The sequence below is a fragment of the Bos grunniens genome, chromosome 9 (assembly GCF_055505025.1).
Source record: "Bos grunniens cultivar Pamir isolate PY7600 chromosome 9, Bosgru_T2T1.0, whole genome shotgun sequence".
In the NCBI taxonomy this organism is placed as follows: domain Eukaryota; kingdom Metazoa; phylum Chordata; class Mammalia; order Artiodactyla; family Bovidae; genus Bos; species Bos grunniens.
The window spans coordinates 82,660,679-82,681,121 of NC_141173.1; the positions used below are offsets into that span (position 1 = coordinate 82,660,679).

The following is a 20,443-nucleotide window of genomic DNA, read 5'->3' on the forward strand; positions in this document are numbered from 1 at the left end:
TTTTCAGAGATAAAATTCATTTGAATTTATTTAATTTTTGTTAAGGCAATTTAGTATTTTCAGTACATACCAGTCAACCTGCATTGAGGTCCCCAAATAGCAGCTATAATTTGGCTGTATTGAATTACTAAGTGTAAATTTTCATATTTGAAGATAAAAGAAAGAGATGTAATGTTATACTGTAACCGTTTGTTGTTGTTCAGTTGCTAAGTCATGTCTGACTCTTTGTGACCCCGTGGACTGTAGCACACCAGGCTTTCCTGTCCTTCACCATCTCCCAGAGTTTGCTCAGACTCGTGTCCATTGAGTTGGTAGTGCCATCCAACCATCTCATCCTCTGTCATCCCCTTCTCCTCCTATAACTGTTAAATCTCGTTATGTATGCAGTCACTGTGTTGTACTGTAAGTATTGAATTCTACTTCTAAACTGGGCCCAGTCATGGAGAGAATGAGTAAAGCACAGTTAAGTCTGATGTGACAGGTATTACTATGCAAAGTCCGGTTTGACTCTAAAATATTCGGCAGGATCGTCTTTTAGAATTTGAGACTGCAAGAACCAGGTCTTACTTGCCTCCTACTGCCACGAGCAACCCATGCCCAGCTCCGGGGAAGCAGCCTTCCTGAAGATAAACTGAAGAAAGCAGAACGTGTGGTTGAAAGTGAAAGAGTCTGTATGTGCCTATTTTTGCTGTTGCTGTCATAGCACTGGAGTTAGAGCAAAATCCCCAAAAGGAATAAACTTACGTGGCCAAAGGAAAGTGGAGACAAGGTAGCTGTGTGTGGTTGAGGAAAATGATGGTAGACTGGTGGGGACTGCCCAGCGGGCCAGGGCAGGGTGTTGGCAGGCAGAGGTGGCCTGATGCACCTCCCAGACTTGGCAGGCGCCTGGCTTAGAGTCACCAGTACTGTCTGAGGTAGGGTCAGGGGAAGTGGAGGGAGTTTGGGGCTAAAAACGGTAAACAGTATACTTTGTCTGTCGGGTCTTTCCCCCTTCATCCCCTCCCGCACAGGAGAACAGAGATTTATACATTTCACGGAGGATGGTGAGGTTCTGGTTTGACATCAGGAACATGAAGGGACATCAGAATTCTTGAAGCTATCCCAGCCCAAATCAGAGAATGCTTTTTTTGGGAGTATAGTATGAAAGTGTAAAAGTGTTAATCACTCAGTTGTCTCCAGCTCTTTGCGACCCCATGGACTGTAGCCTGCCAGGCTCCTCTGTCCATGGAATTCCCCAGGCAAGAATACTGGAGTGGGTTGCCATTCTCTTCTCCTGGGGATCTTCCCCATCCAGGGATTGAACCTGGGTCTCCTGCATTGCAGACAGATTCTTTACCATTTGAGCCACTAAGGAAGCCCTTGGAGTACAGTGAAGTCACAGCATGGAATTGGATGACCTACTTTGAGCCCAGGATTTGGCAGGTGACACCCAAGCTCATAGAACTTGGGCGGTTGACTGCCTTGTTTTGAAATGTGAGAGGATGCCAGAAGTCAGATGTTGGAGGGGAGCCTCTGTCATTACAGCCACACCCGAACAACAGGAAAAAGGAATTTAGGGGAAACAGAGAAAAAGATACCTGATATTATATGTATCAGAGATTTGGGAAAATAATTGCATCTTTGAAACAAGAAAATGCTATAAAAATCAGATTCAGAGAATAAGAGATCTTGGAAATTGAAAGTATGACATTAGAAATTGGGAGAGTGAATGTAAGTTATATGGAAACTCTGTAAATCATGTCTGACAGTCAGAAAATAGTAGTGTAAGCATAGTATTTTTTTTTAAATGAATGTTTTATTTAATTTTTAATCTGGATCAGACCTCTTCAACATTATTTTTTTATTTAATATTGATTTATTCATTTGGGTGCATCGGGTCTTATTTGCGGCATGCGGGATCTTTTTGGTTGTGGCGTGTGGGATCTAGTTCCCTGATCAGGGATTGAACCCGGGCCCCCTGATTGGGAGTCTGGAGTCTTAGCGGTTGGACCACCAGGGAAGTCCCAAGCACAGTATTTAGAAATGGGTAAATGAATGTTAGAATAAATAGATAACAGATGAAAGGGGGCAGCCTCATGGAAGTAAAACTGAAGCAGGACTACTGCATTTTGTTGCAGTCCTATTTGATTTAAAAAACTATGTGCACGTATTACCTTGGTAAAAATGGAGAAGCATGTAATGAGAGATTTACTTCAGAAATCATTTTGTTGAAAAAAATTATGACAGGATAGGAAATGCGGCACAATATTACTTTTTGGCAATTCCGGAAGTAGTACGGTCCCCTAAATTTTTTTAGTCGCTATCTTTTTCCAGCACCCAACTTCTTGCCAAGTTAGGTATGGCTATCCTACCATTTTCTATACCTTCTGCCAGGCTTGGCAAGCTTTGTGGCTTTTGAAATCCTTTATTGTGCGTGTGAACTGCAAAGATGCAGATTATTTTGAGACAGGCTTCTCCTCACGTTACCACCACGAACTTTCCACATTGCCAGTGACGGTGGGAAGATTTTCTGTTAGACATTTCACAAGTTGCGGTTGTAATGGAATACAAATGTGAGGAATGGAACATTTTAAATGAACAGTGAGAGCCTGCAGACCTTCCAGCCGAAGTGGACTCTTTCCAGCATTTCCGGACTTAGAAACCATTTTTTAGAGTTAAACGGTTTCCTTCAGCGCTTCATTTGATAACTGTGAATGGCTGTTGTGAAAACATGGACCTCCACAGAACGTCAGAGCTGGAAGATGCTTTGAGGGGCCGTCTAGTCCACATCCGTTGCCTGATGATTGTTGAAATTCATTCAAGGACCCGGGAAATGACTTTCCCTGGGTTACACAGTGGCCCCAGACGCAATATTCTTTCTGCTTCTCTGGGTTGCCTGGACTGCAGGAAAATGTCTTGCTCACTTTCCTTCAAATCTCATTCTGTTCTTGATGGTTGTCTATGGATTTGTATCTGAGAACAGACAGCTTTCCAGGAAATATTTGTATGTTTAAGGGTGGGGTCTGTGGACTTCTTGAAGGATTCTAAGTTTATATTTACTGTGCTGTGTGTGTTAATCACTCAGTTGTGTCCGACTCCTTGTGACCCCATGGACTGTAGCCCGCCAGGCTCCTTTGTCCATGGGAGTTTCCAGACAAGAATACTGGAGTGGGTTGCCATTCCCTTTCCAGGGGATCTTCCTGACCCAGGGATTGAACCTAGGTCTCCTGCATTGCAGGCTGATTCTTTTACTGTCTGAGCCACCAGGGAAGCCCAGGGTTTTGTTAATTTCCTGAAAGAAATGCGACATACACCTGTGGATTAAAACAGGCAGATCTTGGGCTTGAAGTCTTCAGTTTTAGCACAAACAGAGATAGGGTGAGAGAGAGGGGAAACAAAAGGAGGGGGAAGAGAGTAGAGGTGTGAACACCAGTTCTTTCTTGTTATTTTCTTTTTGGTTTATGTGAAAGAAAAGCTGTGGTATTAAGTCGAGAGCAGTTTTTACAATGTGGCAGAGACCTGCTTGCTGCCATCAAGGTTTGTGCAAAATTGGGTGTTTGTACCTTCTCTGAACTTTTTCCCTCTGATCCAGCCCCTAAATGTTGTTCACTGGCCTTCTAACTCCATCTAGGCTTGGCATCTCCTGGGGCCCCTTTTTTATTGGAGTGTTGTGGGTATTAATGGTTGGCTGATTAAAGGAACTCACAGCAAGGGTGTTAATGATTACTCTTTACTTCTCCTGGAGGGTATGTGTCTATTCTCACAGAGCTGTTCCAGAAGCAAGATGGGGTAAACCTCAGTTGTTGCTATGGAAGCTCCTGATAGCAATTAGAATGTGGTATGTTTTGTAATCCTGAAACATGTAAGTGAAAGTCGCTCAGTTGTGTTTGACTCTTTGTGATCCCATGGGCCTATTGCAGGCAGATTCTTTACCAGCTGAGCCACAAAGGGAAGCCCAAGAATACTGGAGAAGGTAGCCTATCCCTTCTCCAGTGGATCTTCCTGACCCAGGAATCGAACCAGGGTCTCCTGGATTGCAGATGGATTCTTTACCAACTGAGCTATCAGGGAAGCCTTTGTAATCTTACCTGCCTAGTATCTGTGCTTTGCAAACCCCAGGGGCTTAGTGACCCAAAAATGAGTCTTTCTGGAAAAAATCTGGAGAAGTTTCATCATTATCAAGAATATGTTTAAAAAAAGGTGCTAACATCACTAATTATCAGGGAAATGCAAATCAGAACCAGAATGAGATATCATCTCACACCTGTTGGAATGACTGTTGTCAAAAATAACAAATAGTAAGTGTTGGCAATAATGTGGGGCAAAGGGAACCCTTCTGCACTGTTGGTGGGAATGCAAATTGGTACAGCCACTATGGAAAACAGTATAGAAGGTCCTCAAAAAATTAAAAATAGACCTACAATGTGATCTAGCAATTCCACTTCTGGGTATATATCCAAAGGAAATGAAATCTCTATCTCCATGAGGTATCTGCACTCCCATGTTCTTTGTATTATTTTTGATAATAGCCAAGACACAGAAACAATTAAATGTCTACTGACACACAAAGAAGATGTAAATACACACACACACACACACACACAAAATCCTGCCCCTTGTCACAACATGGGTAAACCTTGAAGGCATTATTCTAAGTGAAATAAGTCATACAAAGGGGGACGAGTGTTGCATGATTGGGGAGGGATAGATGGGTAAAGTTGTTTAAAAGCTACAAAAATAAATTCTAGTGATTTAATGTACAGTGGAGTGACTACAGTTAGCAATACTATATTGTATATTTGAAAGTTAGTAAGAGAGTAAATCTTAAAATTCTCATCACAAGAAAAAGAATTGTAATTATGTGTGGTGATGGATGTTAACTGATTTTCTTATTGTGGTAATCACTTTGTAGTATATACATATATCCATTATTTGTGCTGTGCACTTAAAACTAATATTATATGTCAGCTATATATCACAAAAATAGTATGTTGATGATATCAGTTGACTTGTACAGTAACTACTAAAACCTGTGAATGTGCTTTGAGAATTCCTTCTTTAAAAACTGTGTGTGTGCTTTGTCACTTCAGTCCTGTCTGACTTTTTGTGACTCCATGGACTATAATTCTCCAGGTTCCTCTGTCCATGGGATTCTCCAGGCAAAAATATTGGAGTGGGTTGCCATTTCTTCCTCCAGGGGATCTTCCAGAGTGAGGGATTGAACCCGTGTCTCTTATGTCTCCTGCATTGACAGGCAGGTTCTTTACCACTAGTGCCACCTGTTTAAAAGTTATTTTATACTAAAACTATTGAAATACTTATTTTTATTTATCATAAAAAATAACTTCTTGGTTTAATAATTCTGCTAATTTTAGATTGTCTTTCTTTTGGAAATGTTTTATTCATTTCCCCAGTGAGTAAATATATGTTCAACCCATTGAAAACCGAATATAAGTGTTTCCTGGGAATTCCCCAGTAGTCCAGTGGTTAAGACTCCATGCTTTCACTACCAAGGGTGAGGTTCAGTCTCTACTTGAGTAATTGTCTTGCAGGCTGTGTGGTGTGGCCAAAACCAAAACCGAACAAAAAAAAGAAGTGTTTCTCAGTACATCAAATGATTAAATCTTTTGATAATGATAGAGATTAGGATTTTTATTGTTTATCATCACATCCTTTCCTGTTTTACCTCTGGACTCCTTTGGCAGTTAGGTGAATCAAGGCAGATGTTTTTAAATGCATATAGAATAAAATATTTGGCATTACAAAGAAAAACAGTTCATATTGAAATTCAGTTACAAAATGCTGAACAAACCTGTGATAGAGTAATTCTTTTTTTATATTAATGCATTGGAATGACAAGTTCCAACAGTGGATACAGTAACTTTTATTCTAGTCTAGTCTGGTCTGTTCTGAAGTGATTATGAGCCAAATGACTTTCAGCTATAATGTGATGGGAAAATGGCTGTGATTTTTGTTGGTGATCCTGCCAAAGATACTCCTAAGAGTGTGTTTTGTGATCTAACTTCTTAGTAGGAGATGCAAATTTCTGTTACAAGTGGGTTGAAGAGTCTAGGGCCACACCACCCTGAACGCGCCTGATCTCGTCTGATCTTGAAAGCAAAGCAGGGTTGGGCTTGGTTAGTACTTGGATGGAAGAAGTGGGTGAGGATATCTCATTATTTTTTTCCCTGTCCGAGTTCAGGGACCCTTGGCATTGTAATCACCTTGGATGATGGTGATTATTTAAGATGAACATCTATTTCCTTAGAGCTTTGGCAGTGATAGCAATATGTCATGAAAAGTATGTTTTTTAACTTAATTTTTATTGGAGTATAGTTGATTTACATGTTTCTGCTGTGCAGCAAAGTGAATCAGTTAAATGTATATATATGTCCACTCCTTTTTCAATTCTTTTCCCATACAGTCATTACAGAGTATTGAATAGAGTTCCCTGGGCTATACAGCAGGTCCTATTTCATATATAGTAGTGTGTATATGTCAATCCAAGTCTCCCAATTTCTCTCTCCCCCCACGGTTCTCCTTGGTAACGTAAGTTTGGTTTCTACATCTGTGACTCTTTTTCTGTTTTGTAAGAAAGTTCATTTGTACCAATTTTTTAGATTCCACCTATAAGCTGTATCATATGATATTCATGTTGAGTATTTTTACAGGGACAACAGTTTGAATGGGAATAACTCTTCGCTGAGTGCCCCCTAGGCTGGGCACTGTACTGGCCGTGGTCAACAAAACCGATGAACACACAGTGATGTGCCCAGCCTTTGCAGAGTATAGACTAGGAGAAGAAGCAGACACCATGCTGCAGAATATACAGAGTAGTGTGATTGCCTAGGGCATAGGAATGTCCTGCAATGCTGTGATAGTGTGTCACCAGGGGGCTTCACTGGACCTGGGAGGGCTCTAGTGGTGGGAAGGCCTCCTTAAGGAAGCCACATTTAAGTTGATGCTGGGGTGTTGTCTGAGGGTGGAACTTGGTCCATGGAAAACCTGAATGAGGGCAGTGATTGGGAACGAAGTGAGCTGAGACTGTGTGGTGAGCTTGGCAAAAAGATGCAGTTTGTATTTCACTCGGTAATGTTTTTACTTCTGGTTGAAGAGGCCGAGTTTACCTTTTAGCTTGATGGCATGTATTATTTAGTGTATTAATGGCTCGACCTCTAAAAGCTTTAGAAATTCGTTTGGAGTATATAGGTTGAAAAATTGATTATAAAATTTATGAGAACCAGCTTTCTTGAGAGAGCTGGACCCTTAACATTTTTTATCATTTAATTCCTAAACGTTATTCTTCACCCATGTTTTCATTTGGCACAAATGTAAGAAAAGCCTAAAGAGAATTGAGGAGGCGCTACGCTCCTTCGTGTTTGTAAAGATACACACCTTCCTTACCTGGCTAGTCCTGGGCAAATAAGTGTTGTTCACTCTTCTGGGTTTTAAGGCAACAGGCTCCACAGCCTGGCAGAGGCTCAGACGGAGCAGAAGGGGATTGGGCTGAGCACAGGGCAGGAATGCAACCATTCTGGTCAGGCCAGTTGGGGAGGGACTCTTCTCCCCACAGTTCCCACACTGTTTGGCCCTCATTTAAAATTTGACTCCAGCAAAGCACACTCTCCAGCCGAGGGGTACACACATCTTTGTGACTTCAGGAAACATGCACAGTTGGCTTGTGAACCTTAACTACTTTTGGAGGACATGCTGAGCCATCAGGAAATGGAAGTGACATCCACTTCTACACATGGGGACGATGGAGGGTCACAGGCAGGTAAAGAACTTACAATGGCCCTTAAACTTTTGTGCATTGCTTGTAGAAAGGAAACCTCAGCAGGACTCATTAAGCCAAGAATTAGTGTAAAAATGACTGAGTAACAGATTCTAAATCATTTTGTCCCATGGGTGACCTTGGAATTTTTTGACCACCATTTTCTTGTAAAAATATTATGAAAGAAGTTAGTTTACAGTATTTTGGAAACAGGATTTGCTCTGCTTGCTAGTGCTGTAGACCTTCCAGGGCAGAACAGAACCGCTCAGCCCTTGAGCCTAATACCAAACCTGGCACTTTACGCATGCTTGTTGATGCGGATGGACTGGAGTCTGTATCTAATGACACTCTGAAAATTATCCATCATTTGTCTGTGATGCCAGGAGATTTGTCCCAAAGTGTTTGTTGTATGGAAATCATAAAGGGATAGAAATCTCCACCCCCCCATCCCCAAACTATAAATGGGTTAATCAGCTAAAACTGTGGCGTGGTGCTATTCCAAAGCTCCAGGGCTGAGTAATGAATTGGCATGAGCAGCCATCCTGTGTTCGCTTCATTTGGCCATTCCTCTCTCGATTTGTTCGCTGACTCACTCTTCATTTATTGCATGTCTGCTGGTGCCGAATTCCATGATAGACTGTTGAGAAACAGAGACAAATAAAGCAAGACCTGTGCTTAGTGGCTTTTGAAGAATGACTCAGGGCCAGTTGCTAAGGAGCGTAATAGTGGGGAGTACTAGGGGTGGTGGGACCATGGACTAGGGGGGATTCATTTCTGGAGTTTGACTCTTCTTTGGAGAGTCAGGGGATGTTTTCCAGAGGAGGCATCTGCGAGATGGCAGAGGAGAGTGAGGAAGACAGGGATTCCAGGCTGAAGGGAAAGTGTGTGTCAGGGCATAGGCATGTTGGGTGAATTATGTGGTGAGATGCTGTTTCTGTAGTTATTAATGAGTCTCTTCTGTCGCTGCCCATCGCCTCAGCCGCGGCCAGCTTGCAGGTCCGGAAACAGCCTCTGTACAGGCTCTTTCCTACGCCTGGATACCTTCCCCAGCTCTTGGCTAGCCCCTTTGACTATAATTGGGTGATGGATTAAATTGCACCTTTTCCGAGATGCCCATCCTGACTACCCGTCTGAAGTAGATTCGTCCTGTTATTCCTACCATCCATCCTGTTGCTTGCTTCAGCTCACTTGTCACAATGCTGATTGCTTGTTTACTTTGTTGCTGAGAGGTCCCCAGACTGTCATCTCCATCAGGGCGTTCCATGTTTACTGGTGTGTCCATAGTGCTTTGCACAACGCCTGACCCGTAGGGATGATAGATCCTTATAGATGAGGGAATGAATGGATGAAGGAATGAATGAAAAGGCCTCACTTGAAAACCAAAGACATTTTTTTTTATTGTCCTTTTGTTTATTTTTTAAACATTTTAAAATTTATTTATTTTTAACTGAAGGATGATTGCTTTACAATATCTTGTTGGTTTCTGCCATACATAAATATGAATCAGCCATAGGTATACATATGTCCCCTCCCTCTTGAATGTCCCTCCCACCTTCCGCCCCACCCCACCCCTCTAGGTTGTCTCAGAGCCCCGGTTGGAGCTCCCTGAGTCATGCAGCAAATTCCCCCTGGCTCTCTATCTTACGTATGGTCATGTGTATGTTTGCATGCTACTCTCTCGGTTCACCCCACCTTCTCTTTCCCCCCATTGTGCCCACAAGTCTGTTCTGTGTCTGTCTCCACTGCTGCCCTGCAGATAGGTTCATCAGCACTATCTTTCTAGATTCCATATATATGCGTTAGTATACGATATTTGTTTTTCTCTTTCTGACTTACTTCATTCTGTATGACAGACTCTAGGTTCATCAAACACATTCTTAATGGACTTGCAATTCCAGTTTATTCCTTGAAGTTTGAGGTAGTTCTTAACTAGGCATTTAGTATCTCAGTGAAGAATTTTGTTCAAGACCTTTGGGTGTTACCTTGAGGTAAAAGAAAGTGGGAATTTCCTCTGGATCTTGGAAGGAGTGATGCGAAAAAAAAATCTAAGGATTCTTTAAATTGAATATACAAGGGTGAGAGAAATTCTATTCAGAAGGCTTAAGTTATAAACAGAAGAGAAATTTGTGAATTTAAAGAAAGCTGAATGAACTGCATTATTAAATCAAGTCATTCTTTATAGTCATTTTATAAAAATATTTATTATAATGCATTTCTATTTGTACTGCTTAGTTCTCTGACTTGTCCTGATAATTTTAGTGATTTACTCTTATCTGTGCTCTGAAATCTTATTTTTATAATTAATATCATTATTTAAACCCTTATATAAATCAGTGGTGTTCTCATATTAGTAATTATTCTTTTTATGTAAAACAGTATTCATAAACATTCCCCATCACTTGCATTGCTATTTCCCTCCACTTTTTCTTCAGTTCTTAGAGTCAGTAAAATGGCTTCAATTCCACTTCATCTTACCCACACTCATATTTTCTTATACATGTCACATATAGCACAAGATATTTTCCATGACATACCGTCAGCAGATTATTTTCATCATATTGAAAGATTACGCAACAACATTTATTTTGTAAGTTCTATAGTGATGGCAGGTGGAAACTGCTACGTGAAATGGCACTCTGCATGAAAGGAAAATCCGAAAGTGAATTGCTTCAATGGTTATCATTGTTTTCCCCATTTGTTCTCCTCCAAATGAGAATGCCCGTGCAGATCTGTTAATCCCAAGGGGCGGCAGACAGGGCTTCTCGGCTTTAGTCAGTGGCTGGGTGATTGGCACCTCCTGATATGTTTCATTATTCATATCTCTTTCCCTGGCTTCTGATCCCAGCTTTTTGTTCCCTTCTTGGAGAAATGGGGAAAAATACATTTATATACTATTTTGAAAGTGAGATTTTGGTTATCGCTCTTTGTGAAGGCAACATCTTATTTACCTGTTGGTTTCATTCATTCATCCACTAAATGTTTGCTGCCCACGTACTCCGTACCAGGCACTGTGGTGGTCACCAGGCACTAAAAAATGACTTACGGTTACCAACATTTAAATTATTTTACAGTGTTTCGGAAGAGGATAATGTGAAAGAAGTCTTATGTCAGCAGAGAAATATTTTGTGGTCTGCCTGGTAATTTTTTTTTTTTTCCCAAATTGCTACTGGCTAGAAAATGATGATGGCTTGCACTTCTGACAGCGCTGCTAATGTTGGGTTTCTGTGCCTGGGCCTTTGTGCGGTGCAGACAAGAGGCATTTGGAGACGCTTAATTTCACCGGAACGCTGCACCTGTTGCTAGCTAATCTTGCATACAAAATCCAGAACCTCGAGTCACTTGCTTTCATTTCCTTTTCCTGCCCCCTCTTTCCGGCGTGGAGGGGCTCAGTTTAGTAACTCAGATGAAGAGTAACCACCTTGTTCCTTCGGGACTACGGTTTTAATGCCCTGGGGAGTGGAAGTGTCGGGGGCCTTTTGTCATTCTCTTGCAGAAAGGCTCACCTCTGACTGGCCTCAAGATTCTGCAGCTTGTGTTTGTGCCAGAGTTTGGGACTGCGATGGGGGTGGAGCCGGCTACCTGATACCTGGGACCTGACTGCTGTTGAGGAACATGCATTTCCTTTTGGTTTCATTTGGTTTTTGGCTGTGACTTTGAGGAAGAGAGGAAGTATTATATAGTATTATTTACCCTCTTAGAAACATCTTTGAAACCTCTGGGCTTCATGATGGTTCAGGCAGTGCTGTTGACAGCCAGTGAGCTGCTTCTCGAAGGCTCACGATGGGATGGGAGGAAATACTTGGGGGCAGGGAGTTGCTTCTGAGGTTCAGAACACCCACGGCATGAATTTGGTGTCATGAATGGAGAAGGAAACGGCAACCCACTCCAGTATTCTTGACCCGAGAATCCCATGAACAGAGGAGCCTGGCAGGCTGCAGTCCATGTGGTCGCAAAGAGTTGGACATAACTGAGCGAGTACCACTAACTTGGTGTTATGAAACCTTAGTTACCTCATTTTTTAAAGAGAGGCTGAGATACTGACACAGCTTAACCTGTAAGAATTTTGCAGGCATCCATGAAAATAAATGTGAAAGGACTCTGACGTTCAGAGGTCCCTAAAATTGGTCACTTTTTACTGACCGAATTATAGACTGAGGTTCCAATAGAAACATGAGTCGTTCCAACCCTCTACTGAATTGGCAGCCTCAGGGAAGTTATTTTTAGTGTCAGGTTCCTCATTTAAAATCAGGTTTGTTCTATCGGCTCCATTTTTAAATCTTTTTATAGATAGACGGGTTTACTCATGAACATTATCTGGAGGAGAGAGATTTTATGGAAATGAAGTGGCACGTAAGTGGTCCCAACGTGCAGACTGTGGAAGAACTTGCTTCCTGTCAGGGGCAGCCCTGGAGTACGGGCCTGGCTCTCTTCTCTTCTTTCTGGATCGCTGTTTTCTCTTTTGTACCTTCTGGTGCTGTTTCCGAGCTCCACCCTGCCGTCTCCCTCCCTGTTCTCTGTCACTCCTTAGATGCTCTAATCATAGGCTGTTTGTGCATTTCTTGCCTCTGTCGTGTTCACTCCCACCTCGTTTGGCAGCCCCTGCCCTCTCCTTTCCCCTTTTGCAGGCCCCAGCCTGTGTTGGGGCTGATCCCGGAGGGAGTGACAGCAGGCACCACACATTCCCTCTGCAGTTGCCTCACTTTGCCGGGCCTGGGAACTGGTTCTTGTCTGCACTGCATGAAACAGGAGTAGGCGCTAAGTCAACAAATCAGTTAGCTGACTGACTGCCATGGGTCCAAGGCTCAGGCACCTTGTTATGAGCACGCATGGCTCATAAGTTCTGGGCTGACAACCATTACTTGCATTCTCTGTTCCTCACCTGGTTATTGGATTTCCCAGGTGGTGCTAGTGGTAAAGAAAGAATCCGCTGGTCAATGCAGGAGACACAAGAGACCCAGGTTCAATTCCTGGGTCGGGAAGATCCCCTGGAGAAGGAAATGGCAACCCTCTCCAGTATTCTTGCCTGGAGAGTCCCTTGGACAAAGGAGCCTGGAAGGCTGTATAGGGTCGCAAAGAGTTGGACACGACTGAAGCAACATAGCATGCACCTGGATATCTCTTGGCAGCTACATCATCCTAGAAATCCTGAAACAGATTTAAAATACCCAAGGTCAGTTCTTTGGCATTGGTTCTGCCTCATTATTACCTGGATCCTTCATTTTCTCCCCACTCCCAGCCCTCAGCAGGTGATTATGTCTCATTCCCACATGGGAGTGGGGTGGGTGTGCCGTGAGTAGGCAGGACTATCTTTGTGTAGTATCAGCTGCAGGCTGAATATACAGATGACTCATGCAAGTTAATACCCTTGTCTAATGAGTGGCCCACAGCTTCAGATTTGCATAAGGGCCCAAGAGCTCCACAGGAAACACTGAATTGAGATTGTCACTGCAGGTGACCAAAGGACAAACTGTTATGAGTGACATGTCCAGCTTCACAGGGTGTTGTGCCCTATGGGAGTGAGAAATGGAGTATTTCCTGCTGTGTCAATAAACTAGGATGTCACAGTCATCAGCGATTCCAGCCCTCAAGGGCAACTAAGAAGGAGAAGAATACCTGTGATCTGGCAGCCACTGGGCTGCAGCCACTCCCTCTGGTGAGCACTGAGAAAAAAAATACTGAGTACTGGCCCCAGGTAGCTGAGATGCATATGAAAGGAATGATTTCAGTGAGCTCAGACTCTTGCATCTTCCCATACATAGAAAAGCACTAAATTCCTTAACTTCAGATAATCTGGTTTTCTTTAATTCACAAAAATACTTTTGTTGTTCAGACTACCTGCCCTTTGTTGTAAATTTCTATATAACCTGACTCCTCCCCCTGCAACCTCCGAGCAGTTCTCTTGGGGGTCACTTGAGATGCTGTCTCCTGGCCTTGAAGTCCTAAAAATTCACACTGAATATAACACACCTCTCAACTTTTAGGTTGTGACTGCTTTTTAAGTCACTAGGATACTTAAGTCAGCTCTCCCACTAGATGTTTTTACAGCTAACAACAAAAAATAATCCCCACACTTCTTTTTTCATACTTTTCCATGAAGCTGGAGGGTTCTGGAACCTTCTGGAAACTAGAGAGGTTTTCCTCACAGTGACAGCAGATGTACTTCACGAAAACTCACTGGCTGATCTTTGCTCCACAGCCCAGCAGGTTGCAAATGATATTGCCTCTATCTTTACAGCACTTTTATTTCCAAATGTATCCTTCCTTTTTACATTCCTGAAAGCACCCTTCTTGGTCACAGTTCTCTGATCCCTTTCTGGAATGCTGTGGTCTGCCCCAGAGCAGAGTCTGCCCCAGAACTGCTATTTTTGATTTTGCTCATGTCATAGACTGTGGTACCTCCTTTCTGCATCAGATGGCCTTGTTGTGGAAGCTCTGTGGGTGTGAGAGATGCCCAGGGTTCCTCTCACTATCCTGGTTCACTCTTATTTTTGTTCTGATGTCTTCCACATCAGCTTGTGTCTAGTCTTTCAGTAAATGCTCATTTACTAAGTCCTTACAACATTTCAGGCTCCGATACTAAAGGATGACAATACAAAGGTAAATGAAAAATGACAATGTCTATTTTTTGCCTGATTGATAGAAACGGAACATGTAGAAAATTCAGGAAAAATACTCCCTTCCGTTCTTGTTTGGTAGTGTTTTAAAAGTCCACTTTTTAAAGCATCTGAGTTTTATTTGTCTCTTCATGTCTCCTTAAATACCTGTTCCTGCTCCCTGAAGAACCCTGGTGATAACCTCCTTCCTTCTGCTAGAGTGAGGTGTTTGCCACATGAGTGGTTGTCCCAGGAACCCCCGTCTTGAGCGGCAGGCACTACAGGATTCTACCAGGTCCCTGGCAGGGTGGATCCTGGCTTTTACAGAGTGGTGGCATCACTTGATGTCCATGCAGTGTCGGCCTTTTCTACCATGACTGCTGTCAGCCACGTATATCTCACCTCGGTCGGATCACAGCACTTGTCACTTCTGTTTGGAAGTAACTTAACACTGCCAGTGAAAATCCTGCCATGTGTGCGTGTACACAGTGACACACACAGTCTGCTGTGAGAGGAAGACAGCCCTGGGAGGGAAGCCTCCTCCCCTCTCTTGGTGTAGGGAGAAGCAGGTATATACCGACCACTTCTCTCTACCCCCATCATTATGGGATTCAGTGGTACTATTCTTTATCTCTTACTCTTATTGCTTTTGTGCACTTTTCCTGAGATGATTGTAAGAAAGGTTATAATTTATCTTCAAATACAATATCTAGGAACTTTTACCATTCTGTGTCTATTTGCACATTAGAAAATAAAACCAAAATACTTAAAATATGATTTCTTTCCTCTTTCCTTGGTGTATGTTCCTTAAAGTCTGCATCAGAGATAAGTCTCTTTGTGGTTGGGGATAAATTCTGAGCTGTTTGGTAGTGGGGATTTTTGTTTAGCTCTCTCTAACATAATTTTGCTGGTTATAATATCATTCACTTCCATTAATATACTAATATGGAAACAAAGACATGGTTTCAGATTTTATTTATATCTTTGTGCTTTGGAAAAACAATCTCATGAGAACTCACTCAGCCCATTAAATACCATCTTTGACGTTGCTTTTTTGGGTTTGCTTGTTTTTAGAAAAGTTTTTCTGGCTTTTGCTCTTTGTATTTGGAACAGTAGCATAGCAATTATTTTTAGACATGTGTTGTTAAAATCATGTGAAAAATCCTTTTCATGTCAACATATGGGATTTTATTAGTAATCTTTAATGTGATCAAGAGCTAAGGTAGAATTTCCTAGCTAGAAAAGAATGAGTTAAAAAAATATTCCCATATTTCTTTGATGGTTGGAGAAGCTACATTCTATATTTTCAGTTTGATGAAAATATTCAAGAGACTGAATTAGATTGGCGGCATCTTGAGGACAGAGATTACACCTTTTTCACTTCTGTTTTCTTCTTGGGTGTAGCACTGTTATAGTCAAAAGGGTTGGCTTAGATGGTGGAGAGCCTTGTAAACTAAACTTCCTAAGATTAGACTCCAACCTCCTTTTTGTTGCATGGGAAATCTCGAAGGATTTTGAAGCTAGAGAGCTGCAAGTAATTTACAAAGGTCACCCTGGAGACTCTGGGAGGGTTGATTGGAGTGAAGAGAGCCTGGAGGCAGAGGTAACACTGGAGGTGAAAGAGGATGTGGTGTGAGGGTGGGTGGGCGACACATGAAGCCACAGATTTCATTGGTAGAGGTCCACACACTCTCATTTGCAGTTATAATAGTTAAAATGAACTCTGAAAACAGAAAGGTTTTTGTAATTCATTTGATAGTAAAACCTGAGCTTGACCTGAGCTCATTTTTTGGGCAATTTGACCAGAAGTGTTGGGATGCTTTTGAAATCTTTCCTTATCACACTTACCTCCTAAAACACACATATTTACTGCAGAAGTATTAGTGTATTTGATTGGGGGAAATTATCCTACATCTCGCTGTTTTTGTCTTGTGTGCTGTGCTAAGTCGCTTCAGTTGTGTCTGACTCTATGAGATACTATGGACTGTAGCCTTCCAGGTTCTCCTGTCTGTGGGATTCTCCAGGTACGATTACTGAAGTGGGTTGCCATTTCCTTCTCCAGAGGATCTTTCTGATCCAGGGATGGAACCCCTGTCTCTTATGTCTCCTGCATTGGCAGGCAGGTTCTTTACCACTAGCTCCTCCAGTGGAATGCATAGCCTATGTAACTTTTCTCAGGTGGGAAAAGCTCTGATTTGGCAGCTCCTCTATGTTCTAAGGGTTCTGAACAAGGAATTGTGAGACTCAGTTTGACCTGTGTTTACAAGATGAGGCTGATAAGACCCTCAGATTAGTTGTGGAGAGAATTGTGGAGGAAATAAGCATTTCTAGACTGGAACACTCAATGGTTAATAATGAAACCACCTCATCAACATGAAAGAAAATAGGACTTTTGGTGGGGGGATCAGAAACATTCATTAGAGAGTGAATGAAAGGATGTGTTTTTGAAGTGTTGCTTGTGTGCAGGTCCTGGGATTCAATCATGAAACTGAAAAAGGGAACAACTAGGGACATTTAAATAAGATCTGTGGAGTAGTTCATTGTATTGCATCAGTGCTAATTTTCTGGTTTTGACAGAAGTACTCTGGTTCTGTAAGATGGTAACATTTGGGGAAGCTGGATGAAGGGACTATGAAAACCCTGTACAATTTTTTTTTTACAACTTTTTGGGTAAGTCTAAAATTATTTCAAGTTGTAAAAATTGAGGAAATAGTTGCTTTAGCCAGCCTTAGATAGCAAGAAGTGGTATCATCCATGCTCCCTTTAAGCAGAGAATATCTGTTAGCAGGAGTATGGTTTTCTTAGAGATTTTGAACTCTAAAAATGCAGGTTGAGTAGACTTCCAGGTTTCTATCCCTCCTCATTTTTTTTTTAAAAGCTGACCTTGTTTTAGCAGAAGACGATTAATTGAAAAACTTTTGATCCAAGAAAAAGCCTTGATCCTAGTTACAACATGAAACTGTGTCTGGATGGTTCATGGGAAGCGTTGTCACTTAGGTTCCCTCACTTTTCGTCTCTCTTGTGTTGGAGGGTGTGGTTTATTTCTGGCTTTTGTCTGCTGCTCTGCAGGTGTAGGTGTAGGTTCATTGGTTAGAATGGAAAGTTGTCATAAGATGTTCAAAACCCAGAGGTTTGCAGAGGAAATGAAGAAAATGTCTGCCTTTAATGGTCCAGGTTGGCTGTGCTGATGTGCCTGGCGTGTGTCTCTCCGGTGGGAGGAGGGTTTGTCTTGAATCCCTCTGCTTCACTGTCTCACTTCCACACCCCCTTCTATAGTCTCAGCTGATGCGGTCTGTAATTCTCTCTGCAGTCTACTCTTTTCCTTCCTTTTGGGTGAGACTAGACCTAGGCTGGCAGCCAGTAGCCATTGAGCTATAATTGAGCTAGTGGTATGTACAAAATTTGATTACTGCTGTCAACACCAGATTGAATAAGAAAGTGCATACCCTAGACAGATACTTGGGACATAAATGGTCTATTGATTTCACGAGAACTAGAAATGAGGCCACCGTGTAATCTAGCAGAAGAAGGGGTCAGTGGGTAGACATTACAGAACAGTTTGTAAAAGTGCCCTTCTTTTAGACTTTTTTTGGAAGAACTTTCAGATAACCTTGATAAACTGATTGTTGCTTCTGATTTTCTTCACCGTCAAGTATTTACAGAAACTCCAACGTGGCCTTTGTACTTGTTGTTTTCGTTCAATGGTTTGCCATTCCTGTGTAAAATCTGATTTAGAAATTGTACTGGGTGATATAAGCCGTATTTGCTCCTGAACTCTGATGACATTTCCACTTAGCTTAATATGAATGTTTTAGAAATTTCCCACAATGGAAAGTTCTATTTGACATAGGAAAGTTCAGCGGTCAGTTTCATAGTCAGCTGTATGCCAAGAAATAACGAAAACAGTGGATTGCATAGTGCAGCCTTGGGACATGGAAAATTTCTTGGAAGATGAATGAATCATATTATTAATACATCTTGTGGGGCCTGAGGCCTTATACTGAAAAACAGGGGAAAAGTTGTTATTTTTTTAAAGCTTGTAGCCTTTTTGTATTTTCTTTCTTGTGTTTTATGTAGACTTTATTCTTTTTAATTTTTTAAGGCATTAAAAATAATTTAAAATAGAATGTTTTAGGAATAAGATAATTCATTTCATTGTACATGAATTTTTTCAAACATCAGAAATCTGAAAAAAATGAACATCTCTTTGAATGAGTTAGATTAGATAAAGACTTCAAATTAGAAAAGATGATAATCCCTCAAGTTAGATTGAATTATATGTTTTGAATTTTGGATTAGATAATCTCTTTGAATTTTATTGGATAATCCCTTTGAATTAGAATAATTACTATCCTCTCAATATCACATTTTTTAGAGAAAAGGGAAAAACATCGGTAGTGTCTAGAATCCTGACTTGTTCCTCTTGGCTTCCTTAAAATTTTGTAATAACCTTAATCTTAAATCAAATCTTGTCTAAAATTTCTTCCTATAAATAATTATGGTTATTCACTTATAAAAGGCTGCTTTATTTGAGACTGTTTCTATTTAGAAAGAAGACAAATACAGAAAGACATGTGGAAACAACTGATTTAGAATTTAATAAGTTTTCATAAGCAGCCCTTGGGTAGGGGAAGATAAACTAACTGCTTTAGCAGCCTCTTGCTTAGAGATGTAATTTGAACACCAGCAGTATTTAGATGGTATGTTATACCAGATTAAAATGTTGAAATATATTTTTGTATTTGGGCTTCGACAACCATCAGGGAAATGTGTATCAAGCCATGATGATATGTCACTTTACACCCACTAGGGTGGCTATAATAAAAAAAATAAAATAAAAACTAGATAAAAACAGGTGTTGGTGAGGATAGAGAGAATTTTATCCTTCATGTACTGCTAGTGAAGGAATGGAAGATGGTGCAGCTACTTTGGAAAGCTGTCTGGCAGTTCTTCCAAAGGTTAACTGTAGAATCCTATTGTATGATCCAGTAATGCTACTCCTGGGTATTTATACTCAAGAGAAATAAAAACATATGTTGATATAACAATTTGTACATGAATGCTCATAGCAGTATTATTCATGTTAGCTGAAAGGTAAAGACAACCCAAATGTCTGCCAATTGATAAGTGAATCAATAAAATGTAGGATATTCATACAAGGAAGATTATTCAGCTGTAAAACAAAATGATATGCTGACATACTACAGCATGAATGAAACTTTGAAAACATTATGCTAAGTAAAACAAGTCGGTCATAAAGGACTACATATTCTATGATTTCATTTATGTGAAATGCTCAGGAGAGGCAAATCTAAAGTGATTGAAATTAGATTTTCATGGTTGACTAGAATTGGGGGCAGTGCAGAGAGAAGATGGAGCTTGAGTGCTTTTCGGGGTGATGAAAATGTTCTAAAATTGATTGTGTGATGGATACATAACTCTGTGAATATACTAATAACCACTGAATTATATACTTTAAATGTGTTAATTGCATGCTGTGTGAATTATATCTAAATAAAGCTGTTACAAAAAAAAAAAATCAGGCTTTGACCATGTGACCTAATCTATAGCATTGTGCTTTTCACTCTTTCACTACAATCCCACGAGACAGGTGAGGTCTCTACTCTCATTTTACAGGTTTGGATATTGAGGCTTAGAGAGGGTGTTTTGCCAGGCATATGGTTTCTAGTCTAGAAAATAGAGATAAGGAAGAAGAGAGTGGGGCAAGGACTGACTGTATCTCAGCCAGTAGCAGGAAGAGAGATGCCTTCTGATTTAAATCTGTATGTATTCTGACAAGAGAACCTAAGTTATGAAAATCTTTGCTTATAAGTCGAAAGTTTCTGTTTTGAAGCAGGAGAGAAAAAAAGAGTTAAACAGGAATAAAGAAGCCCATGAGGCAATATGGGTCATGATTTTCCTTGCTGTTGTGTGTGTGTGGATGATATCTGTATGTTGTTGTTGTTGTGTTGCTAAGTTGTGTCCAGCTCTTTTGCAACCCCATGGACTGTAGCCCATCAGGCTCCTCTGTCCATGGGGTTTTCTGGGCAAGAATACTAGAGTGGGCTGCCATTTTCTTCTCCCTGGGATCTTCCCG

General features: G+C 41.2%; 1 protein-coding gene across 8 annotated transcripts in view; it reads left to right on the top strand.

Moving 5' to 3' along the window:
- UTRN (utrophin) overlaps nt 1-20,443 on the top strand; it is a 556,162-nt gene that overhangs the window by 41,360 nt on the left and 494,359 nt on the right. For 2 of the 8 annotated variants that reach the window (XM_086318202.1, XM_086318203.1), the window contains exon 1: nt 7,525-7,756. The exons of the other annotated variants lie outside the window; for them this stretch is intronic. In XM_086318202.1, the coding sequence (XP_086174328.1) occupies nt 7,687-7,756 (70 nt within the window). In that variant the 5' untranslated portion in view covers nt 7,525-7,686. Of the gene's footprint in view, nt 1-7,524; nt 7,757-20,443 lie in introns of those variants that run through there. 8 annotated transcript variants of the gene reach the window in all.